The following is a 22865-nucleotide window of genomic DNA, read 5'->3' on the forward strand; positions in this document are numbered from 1 at the left end:
AGTATTTGAAAATTATATTGTAATACTTTAAGATATTGAATTGTTATAAGTAAGCTTCCATAATATTGATTTATTTGCCCCAAGTATCCATCTTGCTGTTGAAAAACTGCATTTTTATTGCTTAGTATTTTTTATTGTTAATTAGAGAAAGTGTATTTTTAAACTAAGGTATGCCGTAAGAAATCAGTACTAGCTGTAACGCCAATTATAATGCGATTTTATTTTAATTAAACAGTTACATTGAACTGGCCTCTCTAATAAAGAATATTTATCGATTTTTGTTTTCTCTTATTTATTTATATGTTTGTTTTGCTACATTTCATTACCTTTTATAAATATAGCCGTAGTTGTTCATAACATAATAAGTATACGACGATTAAATAAAAAAAAATGTTTTGTTCGAAGTAGTATTGCCGTGTGGTTCCCCGCACCAATAGAAAAAAAATGAGCACTTAATCTCTTTCCCATGGATCGTAAAAGGATAGGCTTATAAACTTGGGATTCTTTAAGGCAACGGGCAAGCAACCTGTCGCTATATGAATAAATAAATATATTCGGGACAAATTACTCAGATTGAGTTAGCCTTGAAGTTAGTTCGTGACTTGTTTTACGAGACACTAACTCAATAATACTATATTTTATAATAAAAATATTTTCTCATCATGCCTTGGCGGGGATTCGAACCCGGGACCTCCGGTGTCACGGACAAGCATCGGTACTACCGCTGCGCCACAGAGGCCGTCATCATCATCATCTCAATCCTATCATTCAGCCAAACAGCTGAGCCCTACTAGTCTTTTTAAGACTGTTGGCTCTGTCTACCCCGCAAGGGATATAGACGTTATGTGTGTGTTCAAAGTGTAGTTCTTGGTAGAAAGGCGAAGCGCTCCATGGCAGTATAACGTAGTAACCTTACTCTAAAGATGACTTATTGTTTATCATTGTCACTGTCAAGATACTTACGTCAGAACAACTAAATCGTAAACAGAAACAGAAAATACGAATGTAAACTTGAATTTTACAAACTTTTAATTTTACAAACTTTAACTTTAATTTTGTTCTTAAAAATGAGTACAGATGATATAGTAATCATCAATGATGATGATCAAAAAGATTCGGTACGTATTTTCTTAAGGTTTTTATATTTAAAAACAAATCATTAGCCTACGTAAAAATAGTTATCCAGTGCTTATTTCTATTTACATGGATTTTAAATTACAAATTAAGCTACGTAGGTATATCAACATCATTTAACATGGGTAGCTAGTTAACTCTTAAATAGTAGGAACTTAAATTGGTTCCAAACTTAATTCTATCAATGACCATATTCAAACTAACCCCTTATAATCTAGATCGTACGTTTAACCTTGGAAGTAAGCATTATAAAAATTTATCCCGTTTATTGAATTATAGCAATATAGAAAGTGGAAATAATTGATTCAAATGCAATGTAAAGTGCCATGTGGTTCCCAGCACCAATAGAAAAAAGAATAGAAGCACTCCATCTCCTTCCCATGGATGTTGTGATAGGCCACTAAGGGATAGTCTTATGAACTTGGGACTCTTCTTTTAGGCGATGGGCTAGCAAAATCAATTTCTTAATATGGATGGATATATGATTAAGAAGTTAAAATCAAAAATAAATTAGAAATAATAAATATTACTTGGTATAATGTATAAGGTTTTTTTATTTATATTTCAGGATGTTGAAATAGTTGATATAACTAAAGAAAATAGCACAGAGCTGAAATCATCAGACAATGATGCCATTATTGTAGTTGATGATGAAAACACACCAACAGATAATGATGTCATTGAAATAAAAGATATGAACAGAGAAACTAACAACAGACAAATAAAAGCACATCTGGAAAAAGTGTGCTCTGAAAACCGATTAATTGGTGAATTCATAGAAAAATGCCTAGATATTGAAAACTCCTGTGGCATGTTAAGGGTGATATACAGATCATTTTTACCATTGTATTTTGAATTAGAAGATAATTATAAGGATTCAGAAAATTTTAAGAAACTTATTGATATGAAGTTAAGAGCATTAGAATTAAATCCTAATCGAAAATTTTCACATGTCAAGTCAGTCTGTGAAGTGATGAAAAATTTTAAAAGAAATAGAAAGAAAGTTCAGTTTATTACATTAGCAACAAGTGCAAAAGGTAATCCATATAATATTAAAGACAGATACATTAAAAACATTTATTGTGCCATGAGAATAATAAATAATGTTTGTACAAAGTAAATTCCATCCTAACTTAATATAATAAATCCGAAAGTAAGTTTGTGTTTGTTACCTCTTCAAGCATTATCTACTGAAGCAACCTTCTTGAACTTTTGCCTATAAGCCTATAGAGCACCCTTCATCCCAGTAAAAACTATAGTTCTCATGGGATTTGTGAAAAACTTGTATTCTTTGTAGGTGGCGCAAAATTTGCGCATGTAGGTGGTGTAAATTCGCGCGGCGCTTTTATAATATTAGTTGGGATGTATAATTTTAATTTATATTTATAAAAGGCTTTGCATTCATATAAATTAAAATTTTACCTATAGCAAAATCTCCAATTAAAAGAAAAAGGAGACATCCTAAGTGTCTCACACCATACAAAAAGGTCAAGAGAAAAGTTGTTCAAGAAAATGCCAATATTATACTTATTGATGATCACGATGAATCCTCAGTGATATCTATGAAAAATACTGTTACAACTTTAGCAAACAAAACTATTCAAGATGATGATGATGTTGTAATATTAGAGGATACACCAAGTAAAGAAAATAATTCAACCAACAGTACAGTAGAAAATGGTAACATCATTACAAATAGCCATTCATCATCTAAGAATTGTGATAATCAGATAGAAACTACAATAAAATCATTAGAAAGACAAATTGAGTTTTATAAAAAGCAAATTGATCATTTGGAACAGCAAGAGGTGAATTGGAGCGACATGTACAATTCCTCATATATACAGTGTGAAAAGTGAGTAACAAATTGATATTAAACTTAAAAGCACAGAACCTTAAAAGTAATAAAAGTGTCAGGGCTCTTTTTTAAAGAGATTGGTTATTGAACCATTGGTCACACAGACCAATGTGGGGTAGTGGTACATTGCTCTATTCAACTAGTTGGATCAAGGGCCCTTTCATAGAAAGAAGTCACGGGGAATAGCTAGTTTAATCATAACATATTCTAATTACTATGAATCCGGAGATCTTAGTTTCTGTTGAGCCATGTGAAAGAGATATTTATATTATTTTTTTTTGTTTGAAAGTCTTTCTTGGACATACTAAATCCTTTTCTTGGTCTGCCTCTTGCACATACTGGATTGAAAATATAAGTACAATACCATTTATTCCAAATAATCCCAATTGCCATATCTTCCAGTCAACCAAATTAATTTTGTTTTGCAAATACAGTTTTTATGTGTCTTACAGATACAAGTCCTGCCTCGTTTCGCTGTACAAAAGGTTATGCAGCCTCACTGGTCAAGAAGCAATAAAAAGGCGCAAAGTAAAATTCATGGCCACCGATAACCGCCCACAGCTACCGGTCAAAATTCTAGAGAATTTTATAAACGAGAATATTGGTAGCGATGGCATTCCGTTCTTGCCTGATTTTATGGACGTCGTAATGTGCGTTACTAAGGCCAACAGTGATGGGGGGTTGGGTTGGACGCAAGCCCGGATCATGAGTGAAGGTGAGATTCGTACTAGGTAATATTAGAAGATTTGTGTCATTAGCCCTTAAATGCATAAATTCGTATCATACTGCAAAAAAAATATATTTTGTGGAATAACAAAAATAAATAACGGGAAAAATAATAAAAAAAATCTTAGTTTTTTATTTTTTTTTATTTTTATAAAAAAAGGGCTTGTGCCGTTTTCGGCACAACATGCATTAACATCGAAAATAAAGTTTACTTTGAAAATTTGATTCCTTGTCTTTTTTTTCAAAGTACACCTTATTTTCGATGTAAATTGTTGAAACAGTCTTTGTTTTTTTTAGCGCATAAATACACATTGCATTTGCCGCACATTATCACCGTTTTTAAGTTACACCCTGGAAACATGCATCTCATCCTTTCAGAACTTCTTATTTGCTCGGGGCCGACTCCGTCGAATATTATATCGGTGGAAGGAAGACACTGAATCGCCTTCCCTTTCCTCATCTTGGGAGCAGGACCCTCTTCTGCATGACCGCGGGCGACCTCTAGGGGTGGGTGTTGAAAACTTGCAAAGAGTGTCAGCTAGCTCCGAGCGGAAGTCCGAAAGGTTCATAATCTCTTTTGGGGTTTTACCCTCTTTACTTTAAGTTATGTAACTTTTTTGTACAGAATCCATGAGTTGATGATGGTGAGGTCCAGCAGATGATAAAATATTCTTAGGTACCATTTCCTACTCTTCATACGGATTTTGTATCTGCCAAGATGGGCGTCCATCAGGTCCACTCCTCCCATGTGTGCATTATACTCTTGGACTAGTTTGGGGCAAGTGATTTGAATTTTCTTTTTATTTTTTTATCAAACCTCTCTATTCTGTCAATGGGCTCTGCACCAATGTAGGTTGATGTCAGGACAACCTGTTTATTATCTTTCCAGGATACTGCCGTTATATCCACATTATCATAATTGGTGACATATTCCTCATATGTCCCACGTGGCACAGACGATTTCATGACATCTTGTTTGGATGGTAATTTACACCCCTTACCCAAACGGTTACGTTGAATAGTGCTGAATGAGACTCTGTTTCTTCCACAGTAAATTTCTACCCCCAATAGGAATATAACTACTACTTTGTATGTGATCAGAGTCGACTTCATTCACCAAAGGAGGATCTTGATCAGAAATAGCTTATACATCATCAATTGTCAACGATGGATCACTAATACCACCAGGACTCAAGTTATCAGCGAGAGATAGATCCTCATCATTTACAAAGTCACCTTCCTCTAACGCATCTATGAGAGCCTGACGATTTGGGTAATAGTCCAGCTCCTCTCCATCAGACTCCATATCGTCGTCCGATATCTCGCCATTTTCAAGCATGCGAAGTATATCCTTTATCTTTTTTTCATTCATAGCTGTAAAACAAAACAAAAGCATGCCACAACCAAACCCACACCACAAAAAAACATAAAATAAAACATCGTTATCATGCATGAGAGCAACAAGTAAGGTAGGCAAAAATTATATCATACTTGCATGAAGGGTCGTTTTCGGTACAAGAATATTTATGCATTTTTTGGTAAGCAATTGATAAAATATTAATAAAATACTTATAATAATATATATTTGAAATACATACCTGTACAGTAATTATTTTTAATTGAAATTATTTATTTAAATAAAATAAGTTTTTTTCAGATCCAATTCGTAACTTTTTCCGAGCGCGCGAAGGATTGCCTTTTTAATCAATTTGACAGTTATGTCAAAATGGTTGCGATAGACAACGACGTTCCGTATATTTTTTAAATTGTTGGTTTCTAGGTAATGAAATAAAGATGTGAAATAACTCGAAAATATAATATGTATCGGGATTTTTGAATGGAAAGTCGATGTTCCATTTTCGGCACAGTATGCATTTAAGGGTTAAGACACTGATTTGGGACGGCACAATTATTTGCAACAAGTTGTGCATGTAAGTTGGTCCACAAAAAAGGCGGAATATTAAAATGGTTATGCCGTATGGTTCCTGGCACTTTTCTAATGTATGTAAAAAAGGGGAAGGCTAATAAACATTTTTCTTTTAGGCGATGGGTTAGCAACCTGTCACTATTTGAATCTCGATTACATCTCTTATTTGCCATACAGCTGTATGTTGCTTTTGTTTTGCCAAGACAGTTTCTATGTAGCCCATAAGAGATGGAGACTTGATGGGGTATGTATTAAAAATTCGAATGTTTGTATGTAACGCTTTCAAGGCTAAACCATAGGACCGATTATGATGAAATGTTTTTATGGATTACTCCTAAAGGTCAATTTCTGTCTTGGCACATCACAGCAGCGTCGTGCGGCAATGTTTGAATCGGTATTGCAATCTTGCGGATGAGTTTTCTTTAAAAGAGCCCAGGGCCCGACTTATAACGATCCAGGTGGTCACTCATCAATCAACTTATAAACTTTAATACTTTCACAATTTTAGCACGAAACCTATTCACGTACTGCGGGCAAGCTTTGCAGGACAACCGAAAGAAACGCGATTGGCGGTATTTACTCGCTTGTGCTCGTGCGAATCCTGATGACGATCCTGCTGAGAAGGACCCCGAGTTAATGGAGCGGCTGGAGGCGAACCGTCGCATCGCTGTCAAGAAGGAATCTGATGTGCTAGAAAAGTAAATGTTTACAATATTCATCCGTAGCTAGAAAAGTAAACTTTATCCCGAATGCACGAGACAATAGTCTCGAAAACTGAATAACTACTATGTACGTGTGTAAGTGGTGATTCTGATGAACAGATGAGTTCACAAGGATCCTCTCGGGAAAGTTGTGGACGAATTTTTGTTTGAAATCTTGGAAAGAGGGTATTATTAAGAAGTTTTAAATCTATTAATTATTAATATCGTACTTATATTAACTACTAGAATAGTATGCTTACATGTCTATGATATTTTTTATTTTCAGATATGTCAAAATGGAGCAGTCATATGATAGCGTAACACCATTTAGCGTAGCTCAAGATGCATCAGATGATGAAGACGTTGGCGTAGCAGAAATTAATTATGTGAATAATAATATTGTAGCGATTTCAAGCCCAAGAGTGTACAATCATAACAGAACTTTTACTTCTCAAAAAGATACTTTTAATGATGAATATTTTAAGTTTGTTGCTTCTCAAACAGACAACATTATACATCAAAATAATTGTATAGATGGTACAAATACAAGACTTCTTGAAATAAGTATAGATAGTGTTGGCAATCCAAACTTTTCTCTAGTCGCAAATCCTGGTAACAATGTCAATGACGTTAACAATAGAACAATGTTGGAAGTTCAGGTTGAAATTGACAAACCGCCAGAAGTTAAACTAATAAACGTCCCTAGTATAAATTACAATAAAGAAAATCAAGTATCAGTTCAAAACGTAGTTCTTGGAATGAGTGAAGAATCACATAGAAGTGAACTCCTAGATCCTAAAGCTGGAAATAATAATATGGATTTTTCCTTGGGCAATATAGTAATCCAAGAAGTTTTTTCAATTGCGACTAAACAAGAAATCAAAAACACTAAAGTAAATGATAGTGATATAAATATTAAAATTAGAAATAATGATATTAGTTTTGAAAATAAATATGTTGAACAGTCTAACAAAGTCCAAAATCTTGAAGATGTGGTTTCTACTGCTGAAACAAATCATAAAAACACAATTGTGTCATCACAAGATAATGTTGAAACAGAAGAGATATTCATAAATGATGTTAAACCAGAGCCTTCAGATGTTTTAAAGGAAATGCAAATGTTTGGTGATTCGGTCACGGCAACCGTTTTTGATATTGAAGATCCATTTCTTGTTATCGAGATATCGGATAGTTCGGACGAATCAGATGGTGATACAGAAATTAGTGAAAGTCTGTGATATTCTTAAGAATTAATAAACTATACCTATTTTATATTTTAAAAAAGAAGGAATCTACCAATGTATGCTACTTTCGTATCGTGAATATCATGGCTAGTGAAGTGCAAACAACGAAACGGTGCTTTTTTATATTTGTACCTTTTTACAATAAAATAATCCACAAAAATTTATTAATTAAAATTATATGATATATTTGTTGTAAAAAGTTCTTCAATTTGCAAATTTGATTAGTCTGGTTGTGGTCCTCTTAAAAGGACCCGAGTAGTGTTGTAAAATGTCGGAAACTTTCCATTAGTGGCGGTCATAAACGAATAAATGTCCGGACAGATTCGACACATATAGACAAATTGGACATTTTCATTAATTTCGTTTATATACAAGTACTACATAAATCTTAAAATTTATCGGCCTTACTCTCACTCACGCACTATTTTAACGCACGGGGATGTCCCCGTAACTTCGTAAGCGGCGCGTACGGCGGCGTACCGGGACTCCCGGGGCGCGGGCGTGTCCACAATGTGCCCACCGCTTGCGGCTCGCTCAATCAGTCGAGGTCAAATCGTCTATAAATGCGGGAGTGTTGCAATTCAAGCGTCAATACTCAATCAGTCAATACATTTTCCACATCATCGCCTTCTATCAACTAAGAATTTAGAAGATTAGAAACTACAGAATCCACATCATTACCTGAAGAACAGACAGTAAATTTATCTTCCTCGGAGAAAATGAATGAAGTCGATGCTGCCATAGCACGGGCCATTTAGGCTTCTGGATCACCTCTATCGTTACTAGAGTCGCAATATTGGAAACATGCTCTGCATTTGTTGAACTCGAACTATACAGTGCCTTCAAGACTCTCTTTAAGTAATACTCTAATAGACGCCGAATATTCTCGCCTAATTGCGAAAATGAATGCAAAGATCTTCAGCGCTCACATTGTTCACTGACGGATAGATGAATATAAAATTGTGTTGAGCCAATTAAATACATTATTGATATTGTATCTAAAGTCATCAAGTACATAAAAAACAGACACGTGGTCTTGGCTCAATTCGAGAAAATGCAGATAAGCATTTTCGGGAACCTAAAATACTCTTTAAAGCTTGCATGTTAAACAAGGTGGAATAGCATTGTTATAACATTGGAATCGTTTATAAGGAACAAAGAAGCTTTGAGAACACTAGCTACTTGTGATGCTATTGATTTGGCCATTGATATATAAACAATTGTACGAGTATTAGATGAACAATGATGAACTGATGACAAAATATGGGATGCTCAAGCGGGATTTCGAAAGGGAATGGGATGTACGGATCAGGTCTTTACATTGCGATGCATAGCCGAAAAGTTTTTGGCCAAGAGTCAAAAAGTCTATTGCTCATTCGTGTATATGGAAAAGGCCTATGACAGAGTTGAGAGGAATGAATTGTGGTCAGCACTTTCTATGGACGGGGTATGCAGTCTCTTAATACGAGCACTGAAATATACCTTATATGAGGATTCGAGTCCTTGTGTCAGGATAAGTCGAGCGCACAGTGAGTGGTTTAAGATTGAGGAAGGCGTTAGGCAAGGATGTGTTGCGTCACCGTGGCTGTTCAACCTATTTATGGATAGTTGTTTGACAGATTTGAACGAGTCTGAAAGTGGATTAAGGATGAATGAGTTACTCGTCAAATGTCTGCTCTATGCCGACGACCAGGTTATACTGGCGTCATCAGCGGAAGAGTTACAGGAGATGGTAAACTGTATGCATGAAGCTTTGAACGAGAAAGGAATGAAAGTGAACGTAAATAAAACTAAAACACTGGTTTTTGAAATGGAGAAAGAAATAACAGCATGAATAAATTATATAATAAATTTTGATTGGAGAAGAAAAAGTTGAGCAAGTGAAAGAGTTTGTATATCTAGGATCAAAGTTTACATCTGATGGCAAGTGTGATATTGAAAGGAGAGTGAACGCGGGGAACATGGTGAATGGAGCTTTGCATGCCTTTAACAATAGTCAGAAATTTTCCATCAAGGCTCAATATTTGTTAAAGACAAACTTATCTTGAACAAATTAAGGACGTCCTGGTAAAGGGTCAGGTCAAGAGTACCCGAAACCGCCGAGCTTGCATGAAGAGAGTTATGAATGTGGATGAAGCGAAGGAAGTATGCAGAGATCGTGGCAAGTGGAAAGAGGCAGTCTCTGCCTACCCCTCCGAGAAACTCGCTGCTTCCATAGAAGATCAAATCACATTATGCAGCTTAGGTACTCACTGATGAAGAAAATAAAGTTATTGCTGACCCCGTTTCAAATTTTGCATGCAGGATGTTCATTTAGGTATGGTCAATCTTGTTGAATTCCGAACCAAAACAGGATTAGTTGGCGCATGTCATTCCGCTTGGGCTACTCCCGATGCTGTTTCGCCACAGTGGTGGTGGCAATGCTTTGCCTCAAAAGAAATTTTATTTCCTATAGCATTCCAATTACTCAGTATCTATCCCTTGAAGTTCAGCTGCTTGTGAAAGAAATTGGAGCTTATTCTCAAATACGCACACAAAAACACGCAATAGGTTGCAAAACGAGAGAATTAATAAACTAATCACAGTTAGACAAAATTTACATTACCTTGATAAAGAAATGTCAGAATGTGACAGAAATTATTCACGAACTAGTGATTTTGAGTCAGTGTTCAAAACAGAAAATTGCGGTAATATTGATAATTTTGCGCTAACAGAAAATGATACATTATTAGTGTAGTGTCACTATCGTAACACTTTTATTTATAAGTTTTATTCTTATTCCCTGCCTCGCCAACAATCGCAGAACGGCAACAGCGGAGTTTTGGTTTTATTTTGCTATTTTGTGATTAAATGTCATTAAAACATTGAATATTTTGATTTTGTCATTTTTGTCTATTTATGTCTTAAAATGTCCGGACAAATGTCATATAAGTCAATTATGCTCAGACACTTTCGACAGACACATTGAATGTGACCGACACTTTACAACACTAGACCCGAGGTCTATTTTCGAACGTGGACAAGGCATATAATGTTACCACTGAGAGGTAAGATGAAAATCATATTTGCCTTACAACTTTCGCGACCTGGCCACTATTTCCATTGATATAAATACTGGGACAGACTTCCATTATTTTCCATAGCGGACGGCAACGGCAAAAGTCTTAATGTTATCCCCGACACATGAACATAGACATAATATTACCTCAATGGAAAAACGTCTTGAACAGCTGCTATTGTCATTATAGGTCTACTGGGTGCAATAATAGGTAATTGCGTGATTGATCATGATCATTGACTGAATAATAAAGATTTATTTCTGGACTTCATAAATTTACACGTTAATTCGGGCCGTCATCTATTTCCACTATATCTATAGTGGAAGTTAATATGATGAATATTAGGAAAAATTAACAAAAAAAGTTAGTTCCAGTATTTTAACGGAAATAGTGGGATACATTTGTACCCTGTTCGTGCAGAACCTATTAGTCAAGCCCGTTATTTTAAAATTTTAAATAATTAGCTACATATTATATTTTTTGTTCTTTTAAATATATTAACAATTCTTATTGTTAAGACTCATTTTTTATATTAAAAGAATAAAACTATTTGTTGTTTTTATTTCAACTTGGGAATGAGGGGTGGAGAGCAAAAAAAAATAAAATAAAAATCTACTAAAAATAAAATATCTACAAAATATTAAATCACAAGTCACGATTCCTTTTGTACAGATTTAATTCGACAGACTGTTAAATACTTATTACTGCATGTACATTTATTTATTGGCAATCGTCTCTATTAATTCGGTAGAAATATTTGCACATTGACAATATTGGAGGCAACACTGCATGAATATGTAGGATTCATTAAAATCCGTCGCATGTCCCATGTTACGTATATACAGGAGTTAGTACTAAAACCGTCGCACAGTTATTATCTGACATACGCCCCAATATAAAAAATAATTTAAGTTTCCTAAACAAATCCGCACATTTTAGAGTCAATAATGCCCCATAATAACAAGGTCACGTACATAAAAAGCATCAATGAAATTCACAGATTCATACGTCAATAACGGAGCTATATCTGAACCGACACAAAACTAATTGCTTTTTTTTAAATTATAGTAACCGATAATTTTACGGTCCTATGGTATAGCTCGTTTCACAATGGCCGAGTCTCGAGTCAGCTGACCCTTGTGCAAGAGAGCATTCAATTCCTAATGATACTTATGGGTGCACCAATAATTCTAATGGGTACGAATAAAACTTACTTCACATTTAATGCGCACGTTATTCTACGTCTTCGATAATACAAAAGATTCCAAGGAAGGTTACATCAATGGTCGCGTTAGGCATGCCAACCTGACCGAAAGAAAAGTTTATATTTTTACTAAAGTATTTTATTTTACAACTCCCGATGTCTTCACATATACCTTAGGTTTCCTTTTATTATAAAATAAAAACCTGATTACAAGCTGCTAAGTATAAAAACTTGTCCAACAATAACGATTATGCAATTTCGAGAAAAAAAAATGTACAGACAGACAACATAATTGTTATCTATAAACAGCCTAAATTTTAGTCTACAACCTGCGATGTACGAATTTTGAATGCATAAAAAAATATTTTTTTCCTATAGGGCCTTACCTTACATTCTTAATTAATTTCGTATATTATATCGTCTTTGACAATTTGATGTTAAAAAATGACAAGTCCATGGACATACATATGAATGGTACCCTACCTAGGCAACACTTGCTGTTACGGTGCCGACAACAATCACTATACTTACAAACATGGAATTTAGGCAATCTTAAGCCACTCGATTACGTGTAACATTTCATGTGTTCAAATATTCGAAGAGAGCAAGGAAAGGCCGACATAAGCCGAGGTTAGTATAAAAATGTACTATTTCATCTAAAAAAATGCGTTTCAGTCTTGACTGATGATATTTCTCAAGAGACATGTCATATCAGTCTTTGTGTTTTAGTACGGCAAGCAGTAGAAACAATTTGTTTTAACCGTTTTTTATATGTGTGTATATTTGAACAGATGGCAAGTGTTACACACGAAGGGAGGACGCCGCAGTACCAGCGTCGTGAAGCGTCAGCCCGTGACGTTTCCAAAACAGGACTAATCAATCACACACCACATTCAAGAATTTTCCTTTATTTCTATTTTTTTGTTTGTTTTTTGATTTTTATATGTATTAATTAATTTAGCATTAAAATATGGTAATAACTTCAAGTTTGCGTCCATCTTTTCGTCAGATTATAAACCACTATAAAACATTTAATATCCACCATACGGAATTTCCACACCGATGTCGATCAACAAACTTTCGGCGGCTCGCTTGGCGCAACGTAACGAACACGTCATGTAAGCGAAAAGAGAACAAACAAAACAAAACAAACGTGAAGTTCCGGCGAGTGTGACGCGGCGCGTGCGCGACTCCCTTCCACTGGGTACACTATTACACTTATCAAAATAAATTAATGTAGTAAGATTGCTTATGAGCAACTATTTCATAGAGATACTTATTTCATTGTATGCAATAACCATACACCCGTGTTGGTCGAACGGCGGTTCCTTTTACTAAAAATCTAGAATTTGGCACTCGCCCGTGGATCGAGAACCGCCCGATCAAATTTTTAGTACTAGGACTAGAGACCCCTTACGCCTACATTACAAATCTTACACGTCTCTAGCTCGATCCTTAAACAAACGCGCCTTCGGATTATTGCTAATGTACGAGATACCCATAGAGATCGCGAGCTCCGCGCCATACCACGATATTTTACGTTAAATTAGACATAATATTATGTTTTACATTTATGTAAGAGCTGTTGATTGTAAAAAAAATTATATGTTTGTTAATCCCTATAAATGCTGAGTTGGTTTATTTGTCGAGAGCAGTGTTTGCTTTGACCGCGATCACACACTCCTCGCCGCAGGACTTCAGCACGGTGCACTGGAACAATACAAAACATCACCTTACACATCTCTTTATGGAAGTTCGTAGAACAATATTAGTGTAGTTTAGCATAGTATAGTTTTAATAGCAATCACAACATCATTCTATTTAGATTTCCTCAGGAATAAATTATTAGGTATTAAATCTATTCTAAAATCTGAATTCTGAATGAATTAATTAAAAGGTATTATCTATTCTATTAAGAAATTGTTTCGATCGCAATTCATGCTAAATCTACCAGAACAAACTATATAAAATTTGGCACATAGATAGTTATTATAATTAAGGACAAAGAAAACCCCTGCCATATTGTAAAAAGTATTGGTCCCGTGGAATAAACGACAATGCACGCGGGCGAAGTTACGAGCAAATGCTAGTTACAAAAGCAGCCCATGGGTTTTTAAGCACATGTTGGGTATGTCTTTTCTGCTGAAATAATTATAAATGTCAATGGGGCAAGCAAATGAATATTATATGGAACTATTGACCGTAGTGATGATGTTTGAACTAACGTACGCCGCAATATGTAAGGTGACCTGCAAAGTGTCAAGGGCGAGACATTTACCTCCCAAGGCTGAATTAAGCATTTTTGAACTGTGTCCAGTCATGTATTTGATATTACCAAGTAGTTGAAATATATAAATGTAAATAAAGAATTTATAGAAGAGATGAGAAGTTTTAAAATGTATGACATACTAGCGACCGGCCCCGGCTTCGCACAGCTAGCATTTATGCATATAAACCTTCCTCTGGAATCACTCTATTATAAAAAAAATCTGTTGTGTAGTTTTGAAGATCTAAGCATACATACAGATATAGGGACAACCGCGTGAAGTAACTTTGTTTTATACTATGTAGTGATGATCATTTACAGAGAGTACCAAATATTCTATTCATACAAAGATTACCTAACAACAATAAGGTCATACATATTTTTACTTAAAATAATAGTATCATTGTTATCAGTTATCATTTATGATAAAGAAATAATAATTTGTCATGATTGCTTTAGACTGTTACTAAAACAAAAATACACTAGCTTCTATTAATACAGAATTAGCATAATTAGTAATACAATATAACTAATTTGGCGGACCCCGGGCTCGAAACCAAACGAGGGTGAAATCGAGAACATGCAGAGATGAGAAATGCTGTCAATAATAATCTTATTACGTCGCGAAAGCATTCCAACATATTAAGAAATTTCCAAGATAAAAGCTCGAATAATATTATAATAAGTATCTAATATTAAGAGTTAACACAAATACTGTCAAACTCATCTAAAATCTTGCTAACATTTGTTTGTATGTACTCAAGACGGGAGTCCATATAGCTAGCGATAGCACTAACCCAGGGCAATAGGCTGAGATTTGATATTCGAGTAAATTTAGCACCAGCATACTACAGAGATATGCCAGAGACTCTATACTCGATTTTAAAAGTAAATATGTGTAATGTCATGTTGAGATTGCATCAGTTTTTTTTTATCATCAGAAATTCAAAACATTCTCTTTTCAAATTATAGACTTTTATGTATACAAAAAACAAATCTTTAAAGTAAAAAAAAATAAATTGTGGCAATTTGACACTTACCAACAATTCTTTGCCGCTGTCAAAGTCAGAGCGCAGCTGGGCGCCAAGATCTCCATCGGGTATCTTGAGGTCCTCACGGAGATCCCCGTTGTCAGCCATGAGTGTCAGGTAGCCGTCATCCGAGATGTCAGTCAGCTGGTAGTCCTCGCGCTTGACGTGAGGAACATCCATATTGTGGGTAGATGGACAAATATCTTCATATCTGGAATATTGAAACATTTCAATTAATTAATTGCCAAACATACCAATAAGGGATATCGGTCAAAAGTATCCTGAACTGACAAGATTTAAAGTTGGAAAGGTTCCTTGATTTTTGAAGGGGATGGGGCAGGCAAACTTGACATTGTTGAATCTGAATGCCTGTCCATCATAAAAGCATACAGCTGATAAAACATATACCCCTGGACGGTGATCCCATACCACAGTTGTGGAATGAGACGCATAGTCGGGCCTGGAATATAATTTTCGAGTACCCTCAGCACGAAAACGGTATAGACCGCCCTCGCGACTCTATGGGCTCGTAGAAGAATACTATTTATAGGACCTCAACTAATATAAAATACCTACATGATGGACAACAGTTCTTGGAAGTTACCCTGCAATTGTATGGCTACACAAGATGTAACTTATATTGCTAGCCCCTACCTAGCATAGTTTAGTAATAAACTAAGTAGGTAATGTGTAATACAGAACCTAAGGACTTTGTAATTAGGTAGTCAAGAAAAGATGTGTTGTTAGCGAAAGCAAAAGCGAGCAGCGCAATCCTTCTATGATCCACTCATAGGGAAGGTGGGTAGAGTGGTGGGTTGTGGGTGTGACAATAGCATTTCCATTTAATCAATGTAAAAAATGTGAATTTCTTGGAATAGGAATACATAAATCAAGCAGCTTATCTTAACAATTCAATGAAATTCTTTTGTTGATAAGCCTACATGTAACTAGACAAAGAATGACATCATTTTTGAAAAAAAAAAAACAGTAACTAAACATAGAAATGCATGTCTCCTAGTGTTATTTAGTTGCTATATTTTAGTGTCCGACCGAAGCTTCGGCTTCGGCTTCGGCCACCTTCGGCCAAAAAATCCACCTTCGGCGAAACATTCGGCTTCGGCCCAAAATCCGGCCGAAGCCGAAGGTTTCGCCGAAGGTCCGAGCGACCGTCGAGATTGAACGAACTGTTACGAAAGTCATGAGGCGGCGGGGAGTCACTGTCAAAATATCACATTGCTGATTGCATGCATCAAAACAAGTCCGTACGTGTATTTAAACGAGTATTTTTGTAAGAAATCAAATCATTATTTTTACCAGTAGGTAAATCACAAACTTTTATCTATATACATATAATAAAACAGTAAAAATATTTTGTCTGTACATTTAGTATTTTCGACTGAAATGGATAGAGGGACACTTAGAATGAATAATAGAAAGCAAAAATATTTTTTTTAATTTCTTGTCTGTCTGTCTGTATGTATGATCACGATTATCTCCGAAAGTACTAAACCGATTTACTTCAAACTTTCACCAATTGCTTTGTTTTAACTCAGAATAACATTTAAAGTTTGTTTCATCGAAATCGGTTCACAAAAAAAAAAGTTATCGACATTTGAATGAACTCAAGGCATCAGTATGGCTGCAAATAAGTTACGAAATTAAAAATTCAAAGTCATTTATCATTATACGACGGCATTATACCTATAACATATAAGTGAAAGGCGACTAAGGGATGGGCTTACAAACTTGGGATTCTTTTTTAGGCGATGGGCGAGCAACCTATCACTTTTTGAATCTCAATTCTATCATTAAGTCAAATAGCTGAACGTGGCCATTCAGACTTTTCAAGTCTGTTGGCTCTGTCTACCCCGCAAGGGATAAAGACGTGTCCATATGTATGTAGTCTACTTTAATTTCGACACCAACGCAACGGCTTCGATGGTCCAGTGGTTAGCCCGTGAGACTGTGAAGTTGGCGGTCCAAGTTCGAATCCCAACAATAACAAGATATTTTTTATTATTAAAAATATATTTTTTTTTGTATTGTTTGAGTATTTTATGTAAAAAAACTAAAAATCAAAATACTAAATATAATAAAACGGTAAAAATATTTTTTCTGTACATTTAATATTTTGACTGAAACAGATAGAGAATTTTTTTTTATATTTTTTGTCTGTCTGTATCTGACTGTATGATTAAAATTCAACTCGAAATTTACGCGGACCAAGTCGCGGGCAACAGCTAGTTTATCTCTAAAACAACCACCTCTATGATCAACTTCTATATGAGACAGTCAATATATAAACCTTCAATATTGAGGTTTTGAAATGATTTTAATATTAATTGTAGCTTGTAGACAATATTGAACAAAATTAATTACTGAGTGCTGAGAGAATATAAACCTTCGGCTTCGGCTTCGGCCGAAGGTTGTGGCGATAGCCGATTAATCGGCTTCGGCTTCGGCTTCGGCCAAAAATAGACCTTCGGTCGGACACTACTATATTTTTATTTAGTTGCGCCACCTCCCCCTTGATTGGTGTCTGATATCGCCCAGGTAGGTATATCCCGAGTCCTGTGCACACATTCATTAATTACAAGTAGCAGTAATATACTAATGTATTCTAGAAAGAATTGGTGGTAATTTAATATTAGTACTCACTTCTTGCCATTGAAAATGTCAATGCCGACCAAGTGGACCTTGGCGTGGCCGTGCTTGCCAGTCTTGGAGGTGGACATCTCAACGATCTTGCATGGGCGACCCTTGAGCATCACAAAGCCGTTTTTGCGAAGGGCAGAACATTGCATAGGGAAGGTTGCGGAGGCACCGGAGTCCCCAGTTTCGAAATGTGTGTCCTCAATGTCACCCATCTTGAACGTTGATATTTGCTACGGTCGAGTGATCTGTCAAAAAAAAAGGGTTTTAAGTAGGTATTAGCCGGAACAAAGCCAGCAATCAAGATGTTATCATTACTGACAGGTGTAGTACTTGTCCGCATATTATAATTAACAAGTCGCACCAAATTTTTCCTCACTTATAACATCGAACCAGCGCACCGCATGGACGGCGCCTTTGCCAGCGTCGAAGGTTTGGACGGTTGGCGTCGCCATTATTTATGGGTGTTAAAAGTGAAAATGTTAAAGTTAAGTGCGACACCTGCTTTTCTTCTAATGAAGTTGCAGAAGTTATTCCAGCCCTCGCAGCATTGCACGCGCGACGCTATTTTTATCGCGCGTAAAACTATCACTGTTTCGCTTTTTATTATGACGTGAAACAGGACAACGATAATTACTGTTTGTCGAGACGCACGTGCCATGCTACGGGGGCAGGAAGAGGATCTGAAACTTAGTTAAGCAAAATGTGACCTCAAAGTCCATTGGTTCTGTCTACACCAAAAAGTATATGTATGAAGCATCATCAAAATGGGACCTAAGGTCAATTTTACTGTCATGCACAATTAATTAGGAGATAGAGAATTTTCAGAACATTGCTTTACAAAGTCTCCTTATTTCCTAAACCCTTATCAGCCAAAATTTATACAATGTACCAATTACAGAACAGACCTCTAGTGCGAGCTTGACTTTGATAGGAAACATATCTTATGTTTAACATAAAATATGCTACATGACTCTTATGTGAGGAAGACCTTCTAACGTAACATCTAACCAAACCTTGGCATTAACTGTTACTATCATGAATCATTGTCAAAAAAATTAGCACAAGTTATTGACCTGCAGTCAATGAACTGTTAGAAACGAAAGTGACTTTTATAAGCTTGATTTAAAAAGGGAGATAAAGTTGAGAATGAAGGAAGAGAAATATGGATGAATTGTAGTGAAGATGTTTGTACCAATCTTACAAGAGTACCTTTAACTGATGAGTTTGCATGAAGAGTTATAAATGTGGATGAAGAAAAAGTATACAGGGATAATGGCAAGCAGACTATGTAGTAGGAAGTCGGACAACCACTTAAGGAAGGAAGCGTGATTTTATTTATGTACATTCTAAGCTCATAGTGCCATGGCAGTTGACAGGTGGAATTATGATGCAGTATTTTATCATTTAAACAAACAAAAAAATACAAGAGGCGGACTTCATGCCCTTTGGCATTCTCTACCAGTCTACCAGCTGAGCAAACAGAAAAACTTATAAGTTGGTGGTGCGATAAAGTGCACATGCATACAAAATACATGTATGTCTGGAATTAAAATATAGCCCTGGACGGTGATCCCAAAGCACAGTTGTGTCATGAGACGCATAGTCAGGCTTGGAGTATACTTTTCCAGTACCCTCAGCACAGGAACAGTATGGAAACTGTGCCCGCGACTCTATGGGCTGGCATGTCATGTGAAAAGAACATATTCATTATTTATTTTTGCAACACCATAGAATAAGTGGTCATGCACTGGGCCAATAACATTTTGGATTGAATAATAGACATAGAATGAAATAATTTGATAATTATAAAACACAATACTGCTTGTGAATCTTAGTTGGAACATTTGTATATGATACTTCGGTGACATCAAAAGCTATTTCATTTGAAAGTAAGGGAGTGGAATGACAGCCAGTTGGTGGGTACTACACACAACATAAAGGATAAAAATTATGAAAAAAGTAATAATTATCACAATATAAAGAAGAATTAATATATTAATAACTTTAGCTGCCATGTCTATAACCTGAAATGTATGTGGGAAACAGCATGTTACTTTCTCCAAAATTGGAGCTGTAAACCAGCCCAAGAAGATAACTATTTTAAACCTAAAATGTGGACAAATGAAATGAATTATTTTGAGCCAAGTAGTAGAGTATGGCACTTACAGTGTATCTATGTGAAAAGTTAATTTTACACTGAATCCAATAATGATGAATCATTTGTTGCAAATCAATGCATGCAAATAACAAAGAAATTGTGCACTAATGCAATCTTTAATAAGATAAAATTACCGTTTTGTATGTAAGAAGGAAACGTGTGATAAAACTTTCGATCGAGCAATCAGTAATTTCAATATAAAGGAAATATAGACAAAATCACTCATCAAATATGTCAAGTCATACTCACATGTAGTGTTACAGAAAATGGCAATAGGGACGCGATAGTTGCGAATATTGCTATACATATGTTTCTGAAAATTTTCACGACCTAACCCCACCTATTGACAGGAGACGGATGCAACCCTTTGTAGGTATCGAATTTTAGCACAAAGAAAGTGCACTGTAACTTATGGCGTAAATGTTATCAATATGTGAGAAAAATAACAAGACATTGAACTCGGGCGTGACACGAGGCGACACCAACCATTCGGGCGCCCGTGTGGCTAACCAGACATGTGGCTTCATCAAGGGACATCTTGGACATTTCCGATCCCAAGCACTTCAATATAAATTCACAAAACATATTTTACTGCTACACTACATTGCACTAGCCCTAAGCTGCCATAGAAAAGATGAGCTTGACCATATATTCGCATTGAAAAGATAACATTAAAAAAATAGCAATTTGTCAAACGTGCCGGCGCCGCGGCACAATTTATTTTCATTATTTACACAGTATCCACACAGCCTTTGCGCCTTAATTTCACAAAATATAGTTCACCATTGAAAATACTTACGAAAACTGTAATCACAACTATTTAAAATGGATTCAAAATAAAACTAAAATATTTATCGACACTCACATGTGACCGACGGGTTCTTCAACCGAAAGGTCAATTTGCGCCTGCGTAGCACCTACAACACTCACTTCCTGTCGCGGGGTTCGCAAAATGGGTGAAACGCCGCTCAATGTTGGCGCCAAATACAAATGCATCATTTAGAATTCTCAATAAAACGATTTAGATCAAAATTTATAATGATTCTGATAGACATGATCTTATTAATTTTATAAATAAATAAAATAATACATGATATACCTATTTTGAATAAATATTTTCATTGTAATTTGTACATTTTGTACTGTTTTACTAACATTGTTGAAAAAAATACAAGATGGCAGCACTAAGTCGACGCTGTCACAGATAAAATAAGCATTTTAGCATAAATTTTAGGTACAATGAATACAGTGTTTTTATTTTTAAATATTTATTATAATTTAAAATATATAATCTTTTAAAATTATATATATTCATTTTCTACAAAGTAATCAATTCATTATATTAAAATAGTTACTTCATATGTCAGTAATGTTTTGAACAAAATTACCCAGATGGCGCCACGATGTCGTAAAAAATTAGGACTATGAAATTGTAAAAAGAACGCAAAATCTTTAAAATACCTTACCTACCTCTAAAAAAACTGTATTGTACTTAATATATTATTTTATAGTAGGGTTGTATTCTCTGCCGCTGCATTTTATCCGCTATATTTCATACTAACCCTGCCTCGGTTTTGCACTGATAGTAGGTATTCATTGATAAACCTCCTTCAATAAACCTTCTTTCCAACATTTTAAACAGCATTATTAGCTCATATACAAAGAATACATACATACATACATATGGTCACGTCTATATCCCTAGCTAAAGACTGAATGGCCACGTTTAGCTATTTGGCTTAATGATAGAATTGAGATTCAAATAGTGACAGGTTGCTAGCCCATCGCCTAAAAAGAATCCCAAGTTTGTAAGCCTATTCCTTAGTCATCTTTTACGACATCAATAGGAAAGAGATGGAGTGGTCCTATTCTTTTTTTGTATTGGTGCCGGAAACCACACGGCAAACAGAAAATAAAGGGACTTTATTATATTTAGTGATGAGTGATACATTAACACGCACCACATCTTTATCCTTTACAGGCTAAGTATTATAATTACCTATATAACATAACTTTTTCTAACTTTTCACCACCATTTCTGCACACTTCGTCCACCTCTTCATACAAGCTCATCTGTTTAGGGTTCTCTTAACTTGACCTTTCACCAAGATGTCCCAGATTTGATCAAAAGTACATACATCCTACATATCATCACGTCTTTATCCCTCTTTGGGTAGATAGAATCAACAGTCCTGCAAAGACTGATTGGCCATGTATTGAATAGCTGCATGGCTTGAAGATGGAATTGAAATTCAAATAGTGACAGGTCGCTAGCCCATCGCCTAAAAGAAAGAGATAGAGTGAACCCATTCTAAAGACAAATCAGAAGTATGTACTTCCGTTTGATCAAATCAAATTTTAATTAAATTTGAATAGGCATTCCTCATCTAACGATTCCATTCACATTCCCTCATAGATAACATTTTTAAGCTAGTTACAATATTTATAAGAAATTACTTATTATCTTCTAGAAATAAAAGCACGAAACAAAAGTAATTAATAACAGGATACATTATATCTCCAAGGCATTGAATTATTAGAGCAAATCCGGGCATAATGATCCCTGTGTAAACCAACAATGCCCGACGCAAGGGTTTAAAAGCTTTCTTCAATAAATCACTGCCAAGGGGTAGAAAAAACCCCCGGGTTATCCGCAAAGATACAATTATGTAACCATTGATGGTTATTAGAAGACTATTAGGAGATCTGTCGAGTCAGTTCGCGGGAGAATAATGACATAAAAAATATGGCATATAGCTAGATACATTTAAATTAATCGATGTAGGACCGGCGAATGTTATTCATCCGTTCGATTAACAATTCTCGACTTATAAAAATCATTTTTTGATCACCTGACCGATAAATATGAAGATTATGATAAAAGATACAATGACATTTCTTA

The 22865-nt window shown here is 35.4% G+C and overlaps 2 protein-coding genes across 3 annotated transcripts; one reads left to right on the forward strand and one right to left on the reverse strand.

Annotated features, from left to right (window-relative positions):
* The first annotated feature begins 1048 nt into the window (after positions 1-1048).
* LOC106143448 (uncharacterized) lies at positions 1049-7774 on the forward strand. The gene is made up of 6 exons (XM_013345539.2): positions 1049-1118; positions 1703-2171; positions 2563-2989; positions 3445-3707; positions 6154-6343; positions 6633-7774. The coding sequence occupies exons 1-6, from the start codon at positions 1068-1070 to the stop codon at positions 7582-7584; spliced, it is 2352 nt and encodes a 783-aa protein (XP_013200993.2). The 5' UTR covers positions 1049-1067; the 3' UTR covers positions 7585-7774.
* A 3533-nt stretch (positions 7775-11307) lies between these two features.
* LOC106143436 (eukaryotic translation initiation factor 5A) lies at positions 11308-20911 on the reverse strand. Of its 2 annotated transcripts, none has more exons than XM_013345523.2 (4): positions 20829-20911; positions 17809-18050; positions 15160-15361; positions 11308-13563 (listed from the first exon to the last, which is right to left on the reverse strand). In XM_013345523.2, the coding sequence occupies exons 2-4, from the start codon at positions 18015-18017 to the stop codon at positions 13492-13494; spliced, it is 483 nt and encodes a 160-aa protein (XP_013200977.1). In that variant the 5' UTR covers positions 18018-18050; positions 20829-20911; the 3' UTR covers positions 11308-13491. The 2 variants fall into 2 exon arrangements, with proteins under 2 accessions (XP_013200977.1, XP_013200976.1); XM_013345522.2 differs by having other exon boundaries at positions 20763-20863.
* Positions 20912-22865: the final 1954 nt, after the last annotated feature.

Source organism: Amyelois transitella, chromosome 17 (genome assembly GCF_032362555.1).
Source record: "Amyelois transitella isolate CPQ chromosome 17, ilAmyTran1.1, whole genome shotgun sequence".
NCBI classification, from domain to species: domain Eukaryota; kingdom Metazoa; phylum Arthropoda; class Insecta; order Lepidoptera; family Pyralidae; genus Amyelois; species Amyelois transitella.